The following is a 20,717-nucleotide window of genomic DNA, read 5'->3' on the forward strand; positions in this document are numbered from 1 at the left end:
TTTCCGCAAATTAATCCTTTATATCATTCGGTCAACTTCCATAAATCATTTTTACTTCTTGTTTACGAGAAAGATGTCTGTGGACTCCGCGCCTCCCAGGAGTCTCGCTGAACTGTTTCATTTGAAGGTCAGTCACTCTCCCCTTGATTACCATTAATTCATTTCCTCAAACATTTTTGCTCGAAATTTACGCAATTTAATTTAAAACATTCCTGAGTGGCAGGTTTCCTACGCACTCTGTCTATGCAAACTGGGAAAAGGCCGCAAAATAGCCCACGAAATAATGGTGGACTCAGTGTTGTTTTGCATGTTCTTAAAAGTAATCACGGGGAGAGTGGCTACCTCGATATGAAGCACTTAACCAAGTGTGACACCAAAGAGCTCTCGTAAATTTTAAATCAATGATGTTGCTGAAAATTTCGGCTGGCTGCAGTCATACTGAGCAAAAGAGCAGCACCTCATGTACTGGCATTCTGTTCTTCCAAGAGCGAATCCAATACGTTATCAGGAATATTCATTATTTGAAAAAACATATCAACTCAGCCCCGGGGCATTGTTTCAGCATTTCCTCATAACAGTTTCTTAGGCCCAAACATATTCAGTCGTTTTATGAATCAACTCCCTTCCTTCCGATGTTCCCTGATATTGGTAATGTTCAATTTTATTTGAGATTCCTCGGGTGCAATTCGTACTCGAGTGTAACAAGACTTGTACAATATCGAGGTTGTAGCTTATAAGTGACAGTGGCATTCGCACCACACAAGTGCAGAAAATTACTATCTGGAGTAAGATAGAGCAACTACACTGCCCTAAAATTAAATTGCATTATTATCGTTAAATGTCTACCGTCTGCATCCTTGGAATCAGCATTGACCATAAGTATAAGTGCACTAACAAATTTTTCACTACTCATTCACAAGCGAAAGGCAATGTCAGTATATCCGCCTAATCCGACTCCTCCTTGACGTTAAATGTCTCTATCATGTTTCGGATTCGTTTTAACTTATCCAGAGAAAAAGATGTCAAACCTGTCCAATATTTCATATGAATTTTTGAAACACACTCGCATATAGTTGCACTTCTAAACTGCACTTATTTCGGCATTAAGGAGTCCAAGCGGACTTATTACAACACGTGTGGTATAACCATCGTCCAACATAAATTCAGCAGCACCTCCCTGTACTGGCATTCTGTTCTCCCAAGAGCGAATCCAATACGTTATCAGGAATATTCATTATTTGAAAAAATTGTGTTGATATATTTCTTATTGTCATATCGACATTGTTACATGGCTTTGGTCCTCTGATCTAATTCTTTACCATATTAAGAATAAAATGTATCCAACTCGTCCAGCATCATGAATCACCCCATTTGCCCTGCATTAAATTTTAATTGCCAATAATTCCCACTCGTTGTTGTTATTTTTACGCATTCATTGACAGTTTTATATTACATTTCGTCTTTATCTTTTTCATTGCCCTGAACCACTTGTGTCGTTGATCATGTTCATCTTAGTTATCAACCCAAATTCATGTATCAAATATGAGGGGGGGTTTTTTCTAATTAAATTACATACTCATCTCTTTACCCTTCCATGTTTTTTAACTCTGTGCAAAGCTGCAATGCTGCGGATGTTTGAAATCTGAAACGTAACACAGAAATTCTGAAGTACTTAGCAGGTCAGGCCGACAGAAAAGAAAACAGACATAACACTAGAGGCCTTGACATTATTGTCCTCCCTATGTCACTCCCTTCGCAGTAGTTTAAGTCTCAAATGCTTGTGCTTTGTATACACTTTATATGATTGCTTACCGATCTTTGTCTCCACTTCCTCGCAGCAACTTGCTAGGATGGAAGACACCATTAATGGACTCACTAGTCCGCCAGAATACTTCACCTCAATGCATATTCATTCTGTTTCGAACTCGGTGTTGGGTGTATCCCTTCTGGCTATGGCCTTTCACCATACCTCATGAACATTTTCACTCGACATTAAATTGTTCCTTCCCACGTTTTCTCTTTTTTTTACTAAAGCTCGTTAAATCTCCAATATTTGGCTACATGCTGAAACCCAGCGTCATTCTGCCAAAATGACTTGAAGCTTATATTCTCAACAAGGTATTCAACAGGACGCAGATGACATCATCTTGGAGATAAAACTGGGGTCGATTCATTAGAGACAATATTTCGAAAACCTGAAATATGTGTGGATATAACCTCGATTGAAAACTATTTATTAAATAGCGCAAATTGCTCCACATGTGCAATGAATGCATATTTTTGAAATTAGCGATTGAACAACATGGAACCAATGCGGACAGAACTAAACAGAGTAAAGAACATGAACAGACTCATTGTACTAAACTACGACCCATTATCTCGCAGAAATTATTAAACACTAGACATGGCATTTAATTACCGTCTAATTATTTAAACACTGACACGAGCTATTTTAAGTAACAAAGCTAAACAGTATGAGATTCAGTTGACATTTAGACTGAATGTTATATAATTCCCTACAGCTTGCTCAAGCTTTTCGCGTAGACTGTCTGTCTTCTTTGCAAATACTACTCATATATTTTGATTATCTCTGCATCACATCACCGCCATATTCTCCACATTGCTCTGCTTATTTCAATAATTAAAGTAACTTGAGAACGTAAAGTATCCACTGAAATATATAATAATTAGACAAAGAGATTTCGGTACAAAAATGCAATGCCATTAATACTTGGAAATATATTCAGCTGAGATCTCTCTTTTTTAAAAAATTGGTTCATATTGTTCATCGAGAGTAGAAAGAAAAGTTGTAATTAAATATTTCAGCTGATTTTCTCCGTCAATTCCGAGTGATATAAAGGCCACAGTGGAACATATCAAAGTACGCCAGGTTTAGTGTTATTTATGTGTTTAGCACTTTGCTTAAATATGGTAGAAAGGATTGCAGTCTATGACTTCCAGTGAAATCTGTTATACATACACATGCAGAGTGGAAACAGTGATGATAATCTGGATGTAGATAGGTTAACGCACTAAGTATAAGCTATCAAATATGACTGTGCTCAAACGTAATGGAAAAACAGAAAACAGGTTAGATATTAAATGTATTTTTTTAATGAGGACTATAAATGAACCCATTAAAATATTGAACGATTATCTTTTTTTTTATTTTGCCTGCTGACCTGCTCCATCTCCTTTCTCCAGCTGCAGAATATAATGCCCCTCTGCCATGCAATGCCTGCTTTAATTCAACTGAAAATGCTATCTCTTCTCAAGACCCTCACTAAATCTATAGCCTATTCGGGCAAAATATTTGTCTGAAGGAATGGCTCTATTTAACACCATAGTGCTGGACCATCACATTTAATCTATTATATCTCTCCATTACCAAAGTTTCGCTAATGTGTTGGTCTCCTATCCATGATATTTCAGGTGAGATGTATGCGTTATTTCAGGACAAACCCTGAATCTGGTATCTCCAGTTTTGTATATTGCAGTGAGGTTTCATCCTCACTGTGTGGAAATTAATCTGATGGGAGAATCACCCGTTCTCTACAGAAATGACTGAGTTTAATTACATTAAAGTAGCTGTATTAATCATATATTTAATCATAAATTCCAGCTCGATATAGACATGAACAGATCCAATCCCGATAATAACTTGACTAGGCCTGGGACCTAAACAGCAGCTGATCTTCAACGTCTGCACATAATTCCCAGGGAAAATCACACCGATTTATGTTTACTTTAGCCCTTGAGAATCAAAATATATCGCATGTAATTCTAGGCAGAATTTCAATTCTATTTTGAAAACCAACTCAAGCCGGAGTGTATTCGCGACTTGTGGTAGTGGATATAGTGGTAGTGGTAATGGATATGATATGAAAAGACATATCGTTGATGGACAGATGGACAGACTCAGTCAGTCAACTAGCCTCATTAGACCCAGAAGAATAATTAAAACGACAGATTAAACTATGTTCCTAGACTAGATACTTATCCAAATATTGTTCAAGAAGTATAAGAAGTAAGCCGACGCCACAGCAACGTTTCCTTATGGAGACAAACAATCCAGCTTCACCTGACCACCACACATCTGGCCATGGAAATGGCGTGACCTAAAGATCAACAAAATATCCGTGGAAATAGGTCCATATTATCCACTGGGTAACTTCAGAATTGCTTGTGCCTCGCTAAAAAACAATATAGTAAGGTATGGCACAATCTATTCGATAATAGTTTTCCATTTCATTTGAAGCAAGATGGGAGTCAGGCTTTGGAGACTGCAGAGTGATAGAACACTGAGAACGAATGGCAACCATGAACCGGCTCGCCTTTAAAATTGATTCACATTCAGGCCTCGATGGAGCCTTTGTGTGCTTTTTTTCCACAAATGTTTTTCGGAATAGAAAATGATGCCTCATTATTGTTAGGAAAGCATTAACACATGCCGGCCTTTATCCCCGCACATCTCTTACTTCGGACAGGCCAGTCGTCTGCCAATGGTGAGGTCCACATCACACGGGTTATGTCAGCTCAGTTGGCAAGAATTTACCCATCCCTTGGTTCGCTTCCTTTCCCAACACTGCTGTTTTTTCCCCCTTTTAAGAAAAAAGTTAATCACTTTCCCACGGCTCGTTCTAGATAAGAGTGACAATGGAACAATCATCAGCTCACTGATACAGAGGCATGTGTAGATCCCTTCTTGGGACAGAAAAGTCCGTCTGTCTTTTCCGCCATTTCATATGTAGCCAACGCTGGAGTAATCATGAAGGTTTTGTTGTAAGAAAAGCAGATAAGATGCTAAGGAGCTGAGAACATATGGAAGCTAACTTATTGATTATTGATTATTTATTTCATAACATTATGACAATGTTTAAGTTCTTATTAAGCGAACACCAGAATCATCCAGTTAAATGATTAATTATTGATTAAATGATTAGCTTAATAAGGACAGACCTTTCCAAAATGGAGGAATTAGTTGCAATGACTGCAAGTGCCTCAATATTCCTCACTGCGTTATTAAATATTCGAAACTACCTTTACAATCATTCAACTCTCAAGTTTTAAAACACGATATGGGTTGTCGTAATTTCACTTTGAATTTCGGACCTGAATTTATGATCGGCCATTTTGGCATGAAACGTTAACTCTGTTTCCCTCCACAGATGCTGCCTGATCAGCTGAGTGTTGTTCAGCAATTATTGGCTTTATTTCAGATTTCCGGCATTCCCAGCACTTTTTTTGTGAGCAGTGCAAGATGTAGCCCTGCACATGGGGCAAAGAGATTTTTTTTTAAAAACAGTTAGAAAGAGCGAGATTTATTTGCAGAGAGTGAGCTAGAAATACAAAAATCAAGATAGAGAGGCACGTGCTCATGCAAAAAATACACACTCACACAGGCAAACAAACACATAGAGGCACACACATACATATTAGGCAATTAGCATGGAGTGACTTTGTAAGCGACATTCGACTTGTGCCTGCTTATTTACACCCTTATTGACACTGCTTTACTGGAAATTTTATTGGCCAATTTCCACTGTAATTGATTCGAGCGGTGCCTCCAACTGCTATAGATTCTGAAACTGTTCGAGAAGCCAGAGATCTTACTTTATTCTACAAGTTCACATTCAGTGTATGGAGTTACTCTCAGTATCTCATTGGATTTAAAACTGTATTTGGCGGTTATTGTACCGACTTTCCCAATACGGTGGAAATGCTGTTTGCCCCGTGAATGTTAAGCCTGCTGTTCTGTTGCAGATGTTGCAAAATGGAGGCAGAAACATATCAGGGTGACATCGAGAAACAGAATTGCGTGGCAATGAGCGACAGTTTAACCAGCGCCTCCAATTTCACGAGTCACAGTCCTATGTGCGGCCAAATAAAGGGTAATAATTTGCCGATCGGTTGTGCAGCCTTGCATAGTCTAGGTGGATCAATGCTCGGAGATGTTGTTAAAGTGAAAAAATAAACAGATACCGAAATGCTCTTCTGCTTCAGCTCTGGGCTGGCAGGGTAAGTTATTATTTATTTTTTTTACAATTACAGACAAAACTTCTAAGCCCTGGAGATGGTAGAAATATTTTCCAGGTTGACACCAGGGATAAGGGACGTCAGTGTGTGGAGGCATTGAATAAATTGCGATTGATCTCTATAGAGCAGAATTTTTTAACGGACAATGGAGGCAGTCAAACTTCTGAGAGATATTGCAGCAACAAGTAGGGGGAAGCATTTTCGATGAGAGAATCATAGAGTCATATAGGTCTACAGCACAGAAAAATGACCTTCGGCCCATTGAGTCTGCGCCGGTCAAACAAGTACCTAACTATTCTAATCCCACTTTCCAGCACAAGTTCCATAGCATTGTATGCCATGGAATTGCAAGGCTTTTTAAATTTTAAGAGGGTTTCTCCCTTTACCACTCTTTCAGGCAGTGAGTTTCAGATTCCCACCACCCTCTGGGTTAAAAGATTTTCCGTCACATCCCCTCTAAACTTCATGCCACTTACCTTAAATCAATGCCCTCTGTTTATTGATCCCTCCAAAAAGGAGAAACGTTCCTTCCTGTCTACCCTATCTACCACATAGCAGTATATAACTCAATCATATCTCCCCTCAGCCTGCTCCGCTCCAGGTAAAATAACACCAGTCTCTCCTCATAAATAAAGATCTCCATCCCAGGTAACACCCTGCTAAAGCTGCACTGCATTCTCCCTGGAGCAATCACATAATTCCTATAATGCAGAGTCCAGAACTGCACACAATACTCTACCTGTGGCCTAATCAGTGTCCTATACAATTCCAGCATGAACCCCCTGCTTTTATATTTTAAGCCTCGGCTAATAAAGGCAAGTGTCCCATATGCTTTTTTAACCACCTTATCTACCTGCCCTGCTACCTTATGGGACCTCACAAACAGCAAGGGACCCAACACCACTTCCTGTGGAACCCCACTGGACACCGGCAACCAGACACAAAAACACCCCTCGACCATCACCCTCTGCTTCCTGTCATCCAGCCAATTCTGGTTCCAATTTGCAAAATTGCATTGGATCCCATGGGCTTCGTTATCAGTCTCCAAAGCGAGACCTTATCAAAAGCCTTGCTGAAGTCCAAGCAGACTACACCAAATGCATTGCCCTCATCTACACACCTGGTCACCTCTTCGAAAAATTCAATCAAGTTGGTCAAGGACAGTCAGTATGGTTTTGTTAAGGGGAGGACATGACCGTGAATGGCCGTCTCGAAAAATGCGCCGATGAGTAAGAAACTGCCCATTAATAGATGCAATGAGCCCAGTTCTGATCCAGCTTCTTATCCTATGTGGCCAATGAAGTGTACGAGTCTGAAAAGCAAATGAGTCACCAACCCTGCATCGGAACATGACTGTCCTTGATTAAACCCTGCCTCTCCAAGTGTAGTTTTATGTTGTCCCTCAAAATTATTTCGAATACTTTCCACGCCATTGGGGTTGGACTGACAAATGTCAAGAACCAAATTGAATATATTTAACCTAATTGACAAAAATGCTCTTGAAGATAAATTTATCCGCATGTCGAGTTGTTCAAATATGGAACACAATATCAGAAAGAAGATGTTTGTTTTTTGAAATGGCAGTTGGGCCCTTAGCTTCAGCTTACAAAATTGCATAGTTGTGCTGGGAAAGCAGGCAACGTAGAGCGTGGCTACCAGTGCAGACCAATGCTCTCCTTTTGCGTTGTAAGATCCGATGATTTTATGTTCTGATGCAGGGTTGGTGACTCATTTCCTTTTTAGACTCGTAGACTTCATTGGCCACATAGGATAAGGAGGTGGATCAGACCTGGGCTCATTGCATCTATTAATGGGCAGTTTCTTTCTCATCGGCGCATTTTTCGAGACGGCCATTCACGGTTCGCACAGGGCAGCATCTATAAGTGATTCGGACGGAGGTACTCGTCTCTGTACAAACTGTTATCAAATAATTAACTCCTAGATCAGTTGGAGTTTCGGAAGATATTGGAAGGAATGTTCGGTATATGTGCCCAACAGTTGGTTAATATTCAAGTCCCGTCGCAGTCACCGATCGTCGGGACGATGCTGCGGTCCATTCTGACTCTGGTTATCTTGCAGCTTCTGAACTGTGAGTGATCATTAATTAAAATGATGGTTTTATTAACAGTAACATTGTCTATTTTTAAACTATGCCACAGTAATAGAAATAGTAATCCTCTCAACTGATAATATTGACGTGATATTAAAAGTAAACTTTGATTTCTTGAAATGTTATTTTTTTTAATTCGTTCATTTGACGTCGGTGTCTCTGGCTAAGCCAGCATTTATTGCCAAACCGTAATTGTCCTTGTTCAGAGGGGATTTTAGAGTCAACCACATTGCTGTGGGTCTGGAGTCACATGGAGGCCAGGCCAAGGACAGACGATGTCCTTCCCTGAAGGACATTAATGAACCAGATGGGTTTTATGACAAACGAAAATGGTTTCATGGCCATCATCAAATTTTAATTACAGATTGTTTATTGAATTAAAACTCATCTATCTGCTGTGTTGGGATTTGAGCCCGGGTCTCCAGAGCATTACCCTGGATATCCGGATTATTAGTTCGGTGACAATCCAATTATACCACCGCCTCCCGTCATCTCCCTACGCCTTGGAATATTAATATTTTAAACATATACGATGAGAACATGGGAACTCGCGAGTTGAAAGGCTGGTTTTGCAGAAACCCTCTTCACATTTAAAACACACTTGATGCTGCAGCCTAATTAGCCCAGGAGCTGAAAAATGTGATTTGGCTAAATTGCTGTTTAATGGCCCTTGCAGGCACAGAATGGCCGCCTTCTGTGCCCCAAATTGCTCTGATTCCACAAGTCTACTTCAGGGATTGTTTAAACTCGCCGTCCAGCTGATGGTCTGATACAGGTTGAATACACAAGAGTTGAAACTCAAATAGAAATTAAAAAAGATAACTACTAGAAGCAAAGGGCTTTCCGAACACAGCCTATCGGAGTCTGGGTTCAAGCAGGTGAGAAGGGGCATGGTGTCTTGGGATCAGACATTTATTCATTTTTGTCTATGAGCTAAAAATTGAAAAATAGGCGCTCTAATTTGCTGAAGCTTCATTGAATACGAACGTGTAGTTCTGGGGTTTTTTTATGTTAAATTCCATCAGCTTCGAACTTATTTAGAATATACTACATCTGACTAAAATGTATTTTACATTCTATATTGAGATTATTTGTAAAATTGCGATTTATGCCCGAAATTATTCTCCGCTGCTGCTCTTATTCTGCTAAAACTGGAGCTGTAACCCTATGCAGACTATCTAAATTGATCTCGGTTGTGTGCAGATGCACTCAACAGCAGTTATTAACGCCTGAACCGCAGACACATTTCTGCCATGGGTATTTCTCAGTCGACGCTCAGTGTGCCTCCCTGTAGCATAGAGAAATTAACTAAAACATTTGCTCAGCGCTAGAATGTTGGGCAACATCTGTAAAAATTGTATATTAACATAGGAACTGGAAGAACAACAAATATTGGTGTTAAGCAATTTTATTATCCTGAAATGCATTCGCGAAAAAAGGTGCTACTGCACTTTCCTGAATCTTTGGTGAGTGTGTTTTCTGAATTTTGTTGCTTAAGTTGCTTCAACAATGTTCCAAAATATGACCACGCTGTGCTTTTTTTTTGAATGATGCATTTATATTTACCGCGTCATGACAAAATTAAGTTTGCTGAAGCTCATTCTACATATCAGTTTTTTTTTCACGGTCCTATGCAGTGTTTAATGAGATAACGAAACCTGTTCCTTTATCTCCTTCCATCCGTCCGGTATTTTTTGCCGCGTTTTTGTGCCGATATCTCTGATCAGACCGTCGGTTACACTTTATCTATACTGTCAGTAACAAATGCTGATTTACTGACAGGGAAACATGACTGCACTGTTAGCAAATACCGTATACGGTAAAGAGCAGATGTGCTGTGCACCTGTTTCCTTCCTTTATGAAACGTATCGGTATTAAACGATGTTGTAGTTGTTTTAAAGAGCGTGTCTCGAACACGGAAGGGCTCTTAAAAGCACGAATTGTGCATTACTCCATGAACATATTTCAAAAATCCCGTGCTGAGCAACATCATTTTCTAAAAGAAAATTAATATCTTCCTTCACTTTACTCTTCATTGGGATTGTATGAATTCAATATTTAAATGGTTTTTAATTTTGCGGATTTTTCAGATAGTAGCTAATTGGCGTTGCTTCTATGATTTTCAATCCATCAAACCCGAATTGCTAAATTCTATCCATTGATCTCGGTGACAGAAAACATGTCTAGATTAATTCACAGAGGATTAACATTTATTCCCATTTCCATTTAAGATTTATGGGATGTCGACTGGAAATTGTTCACGCTCTCAGCAGTTTACTTTCAGGTTGTGCCTCTTGGACAGAAACAGCAGAGTGGACTTCAAATTCTAATGTGATTACTTAAACTGGGCTATGTAAAGCAGACAGTGGCGGCTGTTAGAACAGATTGCATCAGAGTCCGGTGCGTAAAATAACTCACTGAGTGCCGAATCCTAGATAGAACTGGAGAATCTGATGACTGAAGCAACACTGATGTTTCTATCGCCAATATCCCTGAGTAGAAGTGCTGTCAGGCGTCCTTGTGACAAAGTGAACAAAATCATTCAAAACACTTTATTGAACACCAGCGCGTTGCACACGCTTTTTGAATATTATATAATGAAATATTAATTAGTGGTAGGTTCAGCATTGTTTCAATCATCATTCAACGTAGGTATAATTAGTAACTTCAATCTCCAAAAATTGATGTACGTAAAATGTTCACATATTTAGATAGTTGTGACTTTTGTTTAGCTTCTGACTGTCTTCAAAATTGTGACCCCTTTACGTGAAGTTAAGGTTTCTAGATCAATTACTTTTTTATATAAAGAGTCAGGTATAAACAAGTTCTCCCTCCGCTTTACAGATTCCCCATAGCTTTTTTTTTACAAGGGCATGCAGTGTTTACTCAGATATCGATTTCTTTTCTCCAACATCCTTTCGGCCGGGTCGAGATCCTTTTGCTGGGTTTTCAATCGAGGATTCAACAATACATGCTGGGTTAGTGACAGGGAAAGCGTTCATGCACTGATACACATTTGAAGTAAATCAACTTTGATTTTTTTTACCAAAAGGAAATAAGATTGTAAAATCCTGATTTTTGTGTGCAAATTAAAGAACATGTACTGTAATTCATAGAATGGAGACATTAGATGAAGTGTATAATACCCCGAACCATTTTGACAATTAGAGCACCGATCAAAATCAGTTGACAGAGAATGGATACATTTCATTCAAATTAGTTATTCGTGGGATAACAGAAAGCAAAAGTTAAATGGCTTATTACATGTTGTAGGACTTTAATCTAATAAATGTTATGGAATGTATTTTTTTCGGATCTTTCGATTTCATAAAGGAATTAATTTTCAAATGCTATTAATAACTCTAACGCGTTTAGCCTAACTACACCTGATTAGCAAATACTTTATGGACGCGACCGAAATGTATGTAAAACTTAGATGTATCACAGAAACGAACACAAATACCGAGGCAGTTGTTTACAATGTGGCTCTTGTACTGACAGAGCAGAGTGCATTCGAAATTCTAAAAAACAATACTGAGCCTGCGAGAAGTCGAGCGCCATCACTGTTAGAATGGAAAATATTACAGTCTCGGGTGTCATTTCACTCACTGAGTGTAGGACACCAATCAGAGGTGCAATTACTGCTGACTGAACACGCGCACAAATTATTGATACGAACATGTTTCAGAAGAAGTGCGGTGTGGCAGCTCTGTATTAAATTAATTGAAATATTACCCAAAAAAATCAGCTATGGAATGTTGGACGTGGACTGTTAATTTTCCAAAGCGCAATCTGAGTTGAAACCAAAGTTGTTTATTAAAATAAAAACATTCAGGGGTGTGCGCTTCGCTGGCTGGGCCAGCATTTATTGCTCATCCATCACCTTCAGAAGATGGTGGTGACATGCCTTCTTGAACCGCTGCAGCCAATGTGGTATAGTTACACGAATAGTGCTGTTAGAAAGGCACTGCCTGGATTTTGACAAAGCGAGAGTGAAGGAATGGCAATATATTCCCAAACAAGGATGGTGAGTGACTTGGAGGGGAACTTCAAGGTGGTGGGGTTCCCATCTGCCTGCTGCCCCTGTCCTTTTAGATGGCAGCAATTGTGGGTTTGGAAGGCACCGTCTAAGGAGCATTGGTGAGTTTCTGCAGCACATCTTGTGCGGTGCGTTAGTAGTGGAGCGAGTAAATGCTTGTGGATGTGTTTCCAATCAACGGGCTGCTTTCAATTAATATAATTATGACCGTAAGTAATACCAATTGGATTCTCTAAAAACGTGGGGAACAAAAGATGCTACACCCCCTCGAATTTACTGCATGGGTGTTTTTTTTTAAATAACTTAATGTTTTTTTTGTATGAACAGCTACTTCTTAAAAGTGATATCAAGCTTTCTAATGCATACATTTATGAGCACATGATATATGCTATAACAGGTGATTGTCAGTATCTATCCGAATAGTCAGGTTATTTTACGTAGGTTTAAGGTGTATTTTATGCGATAGCCGAACTACCAGTACTTGAGTCTCAATCTCGTTTCACCTGCTCCGTGCTCTCTTTATAAAAGAGTTAATTTACATATTTAACTTCGGCCGATAAATCCCAGAACAATTCGCCCCGTTCTTGCTAACACAGGATTAGTGTTTGGCTATATTCTAAGTATAGTTACTTTTATTCAGGCCAAGTAATTATGTTTGCGCACCTGTTGTTGGAAATTGCGGTTGCACTATGGACGTTAATTTTGGATTAAATAATGTTAGGCAAATCGGCCCGAAGTTTATTATTGGCTTTAGCATACGAATTATGTTTTACAATTAATTTCCCTTGTAACTCTAGCCTTTAATTGTGTTCGCTGTGCGCATCAAACCTCATCGTTTAATAAGACTATATAATATAACTAGTGATGAATCAAATAATCCGTCATGAGAAGATAATTTCCATTAATCTTTTATATTATCTGGATTTTGTGACCTTCAAATCACGCCTGAGTTTAATGTCAATGGATTGCATTATCGGTGGCTCTTATTCAGGGAGTTAAATTCTTGGCTAAGGACATGTGCAATTCCTACATATTAGCTCAGGGCCTTTGCGTTTCTTGGTTTGACCTTACATGCCCCTGGGATATTGGTGTCGATGGCAATGCCAGCACGTGTTGCCCTTCGCCAGTAGCACTTGAATAGATTTTGTTGAACCGCTTTGTTGAACCACTGCAGCACTAGCTGTAAAGTTACAAAGATAGAGTTGTTCCGGAGGGAGACGCAACGACAGTGAAGGAATGGCGATATTTTTCAAAGTCATCGTGACGCCTGGCTTGGAGGGGAAATTTTAGTTACTGTTATTCCCATGCGCTTGTTGCACTTGTCCATCTGGTTGGTAGAAGTCATGGATTTGGAGGGCCCTGTCGAATTAGCTTTGGGACAGTGCATCTTATGGACAGCACAGTGATGATTAGCGGGACAGTTGAGCTGCCCATCAGAAAATGGGATTCTTTGGCGTGGTTAGTTTCGAGCTTCTTGAGGCTTGCTGCAACATCCCTTATCCAGGCAAATATAGACAATGCCATCACACTCCTGAATTGTGTCAATGAGATGAGGGACATGATTTTTCCTCGTCGTGTGACTCCTGCAGTTCACTTTCCAACTAATGTGATATCAAAGAGTAGATGTTGGGGTATTCAGCGATTGTAATATTATTTAGATTAATATTTGCATGTTATTGTCAGTTTTACGATAGAAGAGTAAACCAACGGAAAGAAGGCATGCAAAAGTAACAGGGATTCACGCTAATAGCTACAAACGAACATATGAGCAGACAAATTAGGAGCAGGGGTCTCAGCAATTTGAGCCTGTTCTTCCTTTCAGTGCTGATCTCATTGTAACCTAAGCCCCACCTTCCTGCCTAGCCGATAACTTTTTATCCACTTGTTAATGAATAATCTATCCCGCTGTGCCTTAAAAAAATATTGAAAAACTCTGCCTCAGCCGCAATTTTAGGAGGAACGCTCCATGGACTCATGATGCGCTGAGGAGAGAAAAATGTCCTCATCCCTGTCTAAAATGAGCTTCCACTTATTTGTAAACAGTTACATTGTTCTAACTTGCCCCACAAGAGCAAGCATGCTCTCCTCTTACACTTTGTCAGGACCCTCAGGATATTAAAGGTTTCAATCACGTCGCCTCTTGCTCTTCTAAGCGCCAGTGGATACAAGCCTAAGCTATCCAACGTACCCTCATAAGGCAAACTGTATTTTCCTTTTACTAGTCTAATACAACTTCTTTGAACTGCTTCTAACGCATTTACATGTTTCCTTACATAAATGGAAAAATACTATGCATGTGCTCCAGATGTACAACTGAAACATAACCTCCCGACTTTTGTAATACACCCCCTCACAAAAAATTATAACATTTTATTACCTTTTATAAATACTTCCTGCACCTGGGCGCTAGACTTTTGTGATTCATACGCAAGAACACGTAGGCCCCTCTGAATCCCGAGTTCTGTAACCTCTCACTATGAACACAATAAGTTATTATTCTTCGTGAGAAAATAGATAGTTTCACATTTGCCTGCATTACGCTCATTTGCAAGATCTTTGCCCACTCACTTAACCAGTCTATTTTCCTTTTTCGCTTCCTTATGCCCTCTTCACAATTTACCTTCCTATCTCTCTTGTGTTGTCAGGAAATACATCAGCTATGTCTTCGCTCCCTTCATCCAAATCATTGATGTGAATTGGAAACTGCTGGCACCCCAACACTGATCGCTGTGGCACAGCACACGTCACATCTTGTTAAAAAGAAAAAGATCCATTTCTGCCACTTATTTGCGCCCTGTTAGCTAGCCACTATTCTATTCATGTCAATAATTTAACCCCATGCCATGAGATTTATTTTGCTCAATAACCTTTAATGTGGCGCCTTCTCAAGTGCCATCTGGAAAACTAATTGCAGTTATCTACAGCACATGTGACTCTTTAAGTAACTCCAATAAATTGACTAAGCATGATTTCTAATGAACAGAACCATGTTCCCTCTGCCTGGTTTCTTTGAATTTTGCTATGTGCACTACTACAACACCTTTAATAAGAGCTTTCAACAATAGTCTTTTGACAGATGTTAGGTTAACTGTCCTATATTTTCCTGCTTTCAGTCCCCCTTCCCGTTTGAATAAATGAGATGGATTTGCATTTGTTTTCCAATCTAATGGAACCTTCCCACAATCTAGGCATTTTTTTGGAAATGTATAGCCAATGCTTTCACACCTTGATTCGCCACTTCTTTCAACATCATAGGGTGAAGTTCACCCGGAGACGGGGATTTTTCAGCGTGCAACGCTAACAATTTTCGAGATGCCACTTCCCTGGTGATTGTAATTTTCCTGTGCTCACATCCCCTTTCTGCTAGCGATTTTCAGTTATTTCTGTGGTTTTACCTGTGTCCTCCATAGTTACCAATGCAAAATAACTAATTAATTCATCCGCCTTCGCCATACATTTCATTATCTATTCCCAAGACGCACTTTCTATAGAACCAACGCTCACTTTGCTAACTCTTGTCTTATTTTAATAGCTAACACGAACTTACTATCCGTCTTTATATTACTAAGTTTCCCTCACAATTAAGCATTCTGTCATTGTATGCTTTTCTTTATATTATTTCCAATCTCCTGACCTGCCTCCCGTATTTGCACAACTATATGCCTTTCTTTAAGTTTGATACTTTCTTTAACATTTTTAGTTAACCACGGATGTCATAGAAAACAGAATGTAGCAGTGGAAGGGTGCTTTTCTGAATGGAGAGCTGTAACTAGTGGTGTTCCGCAGGGATCAGTGCTGGGACCTTTGCTGTTTGTAGTATACGTAAACGATTTGGAGGAAAATGTAACTGGGCTAATTAGTAAGTTTGCAGATGACACTAAGGTTGGAGGAGTTGCAGATAGTAAAGAGGATTGTCAAAGGATACAACGGGATATAGATCGGTTGGAGACTTGGGCGGAGAAATGGCAAATGGAGTTTAATCCGGGCAACTGCGAGGTTACGCATTTTGGAAGGTCTAATACAGGTAGGAATTATACACTAAATGGCAGAACCCTTAATTGCATCGACGGGCAGAGGGACCTAGGTGTACAGGTCCACAGGTCACTGAAAGTGCGAACGCAGGTGGATAAGATAGTCAGGAAGGCATATGGCATGCTTGCCTTTATCGGCAGGGGTATTGATTATAAAAGCCGGGAAGTCATGCTGCCGCTGTATGGAACTTTGGTTAGGCCACACTTGGAATATTGCGTGCAATTCTGGTCACCACATTACCAGAAGTATATGGAGGCGTTGGAGACGTGCAGAGGAGGTTTACCAGGATGCTATCTGGTCTGGAGGTTTTTAGCTATGAGTAGAGGTTGGAGAACCTCGGATTGTTCTCACTAGAGCGACGGAGATTGTTGGGCGACTTGAAAGAAATTTACAAAATTATGAATGGCAAGGACAGAATAGATAGTCAAGTCAATAGATAGTCAATTACTAGGGGACACAGAGTTAAGGTGAGAGGAGAAAACTTTAGCGGAGATGTGCGGGGCAAGTTTTTTACACAGAGGGTAGTGAGTGTCTGGAATTCGCTGCCAGAGGAGGTGGTGGAAGCAGGTACGATAGTGATGTTTAAGGGGCAGCTTGACAAATACATGAATAGGATGGGAATAGAGGGATACGGACCTCGGAAGTGCAAAATGTTTTGGTTTGACAGTCAATGTGATTGGCGCAGGCTTCGAGGGCCGAAGGGCCTGTTTCTCTGCTGTACTTTTCTTTGTTCTTTGTTCTTTGAATGTGGGTCCTCCTCTTAATTTCTTCTTCTCTCTTTGAAATGTATCTGTTCTGTATTTTCTGAAATATACATTTCAATGTCTGCCATTGAAGCCCTAGTGACCTATCCCTTAACCACACTCGGCAGTTCACTTTGCTACCTCTGCTGGCATACCCCCATATTTGCCAGTATTTAAGCTGAGAAAACCTAGCTTTGGATGCACACGGCTCTCCCTGTAACTGAATTCATTCACATTATGATCGCTGCTACCCAGGGTTGTTTTCACTATGAGTTTATCAATGAATCATTTCTCATTGCACAATTCAGGGTATTGTATAGGCTGTGCCCTGGTTGACTCCAGAAAGTGCTAGCCCAATAAACTATATCGAAAACATTCTACTAAATACCCAGATAAGGTCCCTTTGCCCACCTGACTTGTTCCAGTCCACGTGTAGATTAAATTGCCCTATGATTATCGCTGTATTTTTCTAACAAGCTCCAATTATTTCTTCTTTTATACACTGTCCTACCGTGTAGTTATAATTAAGGAGTGTGCAAATCACTCCCAGAAATGATTCATTGTATTTATCATTCTTCATTTCAACCCAAACTGCTTCTACACTCAGGTTTCCTGAACATAGGCCGTCCTTCTCTATTATGCTAATGCAGCCGCCTTTTTTCATAACTTCAACCCCTTCTTAAATGTCACGTACCCTTCAATACTCAAGGCCCAAGCTATGTCTTCATATCGTCATGTCTCTGTAATGGCTATCAAATCCTAATGATTTTTTTTTACTTGTTATGTTAGTTAATTTGTTTTGTTTTGATTGCTACACGCAACTCGATACAGCAAATTTACTGATGTGCTTTTTTATGTTGCAGCTCGCCTTATCTGTTGGTTTACTCTTAGTCATGTAGCCTGTCCTTTCCAGTCATGGTCTGTTTAACATTTACCATATCCATTGCCTTGTCTGAACTGTTTACGTTGCCACATATACCACAATTGGAACACTCCCCGACTCGCCAACCCCCATCCCACCCACCATAAGGTTTGAAACCCCTCGGCTTCCATAGATATGGGGCTCGCTAGGACACCAGCCCCAGCACGTGTGCTGACCATCCCAACGGAACGGATCCCACTTTCCCCGAAAATGGTGCCTGTGCCTCAGAAAGTTGAACCCAATTCTCATAACCCCATCTTAGAACCCCACACTCAATTCAGCAATCTTATTCGCCCAATGCTAGTGTGCATGTGGCTCAGTTAATAATCCAGAAAATATTACCTTTGAGGTTCTTATTCTTAATTCGATGCCTAACTCCTCATGTTGACTGTGCAGAGCCTCCTTCCTCTCCTGACTATGTCGTTGCTGCCTACATGGGCCACGAGCATTGGATCATCCTATCCACCCTTCCTATTGCAAGCTTCTCCCAGCCCTGAGGAAATTTCTCAAACACTGCGACCGGGTAGTCAACGTAGCTGCCAGTGCTCCAGATCGTTCCTACAGAGTAGTGTCAGTCTTCCTTACTTTACTGACATATACCATCACTTAATTCATTTCAGCTCACGCAACATAAATGGCTTCCTTTAACGCAGTGCAATGGTCAGACAGGTCATTCAACTGACGCCCCCACTCCCATTCAAACAAGCATAAAGTACCTTTAAACTTTGGCAATAGCAAAGGCTGACAATCCTGCACACTTGTCCTCTGTGTCCCCTTACCTGCCTCAACTCCAGTCCACCCCTCCTGTCCCTGACCACCTTGCAAATCAGGACACTCTACCCTAAGGCCTGCCTCCTTGTAGAAAGCATCCAGAAAAAAATTGCCCGTGCTGAGGTGTCACAGGGCCTACAGCTCAGCCTCCAGCTGAATGACTCTCAGCCAAATCTCCTCAATCCAAAGACACTTACTGCAGAGTTTCTTGCCCTGGATAACACTGGTATCCAGGAGCTCACATATGCACTATTCATAACACATTACATGTTCTTCCACAATAATCTTCATTAATTAATTACTTATTTGAATCTTTTCTAAAAATTTCGTTGCCGTTTTTACAAATCTTATTACAAATACCTGGACAGTCTTAATTCTTAGCAATATATTAGGCCTTGACCACTTATCAGATACTGATCAAGAAGCTATCTTCTTTCTCTGTAATAGTGCAAGAACCAGTTCCTACAGGTTGAAAAAGATTGAAAAAGCAAAGGGTGTACTTTCCTTTCCTCCTTGCCGAACTCCCTGAGCTCAACAACTCTCACACTCTATTGAGGTCGCACCACAGCGCTGGTCGCACTGGGGAATTTTTGAATTTATATATTAAAAAAAAAAGACTAACTAGGATGTTGCCATGCTTCTTGAATGCTGTTGGCTCCAAGACCAGTTCAAGCTATTTTACTGACTTAACTAGTTCAGCTACTGCCAGTGGATAGCTTCTATCTTCCTACTTTGGCCCCTAGATTAGGCTCAGAACTTAAACAGCACTGACAGATAAACAAAACTTGCATTTAGACTGTATTCGCAGTTAAATGCCAAAAACAAACAATTTTAGATTTTTTGGAAGATATTTAAACTTCTCTCAACTCACCAAACGTTCAAACTCCTTTGCGGTCACAGTCCAGTTCAGTTGCAGGCTGGCAGCTTAACACTGGAGGAGAACACGCAAATAAGTGAATGGGATGGTAAAATTTCAGTGATTGCTGCAGGAACATCATGATGGAGAAGTATTTGAGTAAAGGCTCAAAGGTTATCAACAAAGTCAATGGGTGGAATGAAAAGTGTTATCTGCGGGAAAATGCTTGTTATCAGTAGAGAGTTGGTAACGCTGAAGCTTTCCTGAGTGAAATATGTGATGCACTTTCGAAAATACGCAAAATGGTCCTGGAGACTAGTGAGATTAAGATTGGAAACCTGGGTATCGTGAAATAAATTTGACAACCTAAATGAGGGCAGGAATCTGTATCGGATTGTTTAAATTATTTTTTAAAAATGAACTGGAATAGAAAGCGACCAGGAGTTATGCCAAATGCAATGTATCTGAACTCTTTTGGGAACAGACCAAGGCCTCAACGATAGCTTTAAACCAATATATGAAACGGGACCGGCCAATCCATCGTGCGAGTGTTGGGGGCGGGGTAGGAGAGGTCGGCATGGGGTGTAGCGGGCGGTTCAGGTGGTGTTTGTAGAGCGTTGGACCTCTTCGAGCCATGGATAGTACGCCGGAGCCACTGTAGATTGTGTCAAGGTGAACTCTGCGATACAATATCCTCAGGAACATTGGGAACAGGTGCACAGTGTGTGAAATGAATACTGGAGACACTTTGATATGTTGCAAATATTAACTTGCAGCAGAGGTTGTTCTGGCGTTTTTTTTAGAATCACAGATTCACAAAATCACAGAATGACACAGTGCAGAAGAGGCCCTTCGGCCCATCGAGTCTGCACCGACAGGTGAGAAACACCCGATCTACCTACCTTACCCCATTTACCAGCACTAGGCCCATAGCCTTGAATGTTATGACGTGCCAAGTGATCATCCAGGTACGTTTTAAAGGATGTGAGACAACCCGCGTTCACCATCCACCCAAGGAGCACATTCCAGACCGTCACCACCCTCTGGATAAAAAAGATTTCCCTCACTTCCCCCCTAAACCTCCTGCCCCTCACCTTCAATTTATGTCCCCTCGTGACTAGACTAACCCTTCAGCTAAGGTGAGCAGCTGCTCCCTATCCACCCTGTCCATGCCCCTCATAACCTTCTAAACCTCGATGAGGACTTAT

General features: G+C 40.4%; 1 protein-coding gene across 1 annotated transcript in view; it reads left to right on the plus strand.

The window, feature by feature from the left end:
- The first annotated feature begins 3,052 nt into the window (after window positions 1–3,052).
- LOC144694761 (scavenger receptor cysteine-rich domain-containing protein DMBT1-like) overlaps window positions 3,053–20,717 on the plus strand; it is a 41,956-nt gene continuing 24,291 nt past the window's right edge. Inside the window, exons 1-3 of the mRNA XM_078565335.1 lie at window positions 3,053–3,090; window positions 5,764–5,891; window positions 7,979–8,125. Of these exons, the coding sequence (XP_078421461.1) occupies window positions 3,053–3,090; window positions 5,764–5,891; window positions 7,979–8,125 (313 nt within the window). The remainder of the gene's footprint in view (window positions 3,091–5,763; window positions 5,892–7,978; window positions 8,126–20,717) is intronic.

This window comes from Cetorhinus maximus, chromosome 20 (genome assembly GCF_964194155.1).
Source record: "Cetorhinus maximus chromosome 20, sCetMax3.hap1.1, whole genome shotgun sequence".
Taxonomy (NCBI): Eukaryota; Metazoa; Chordata; class Chondrichthyes; order Lamniformes; family Cetorhinidae; genus Cetorhinus; species Cetorhinus maximus.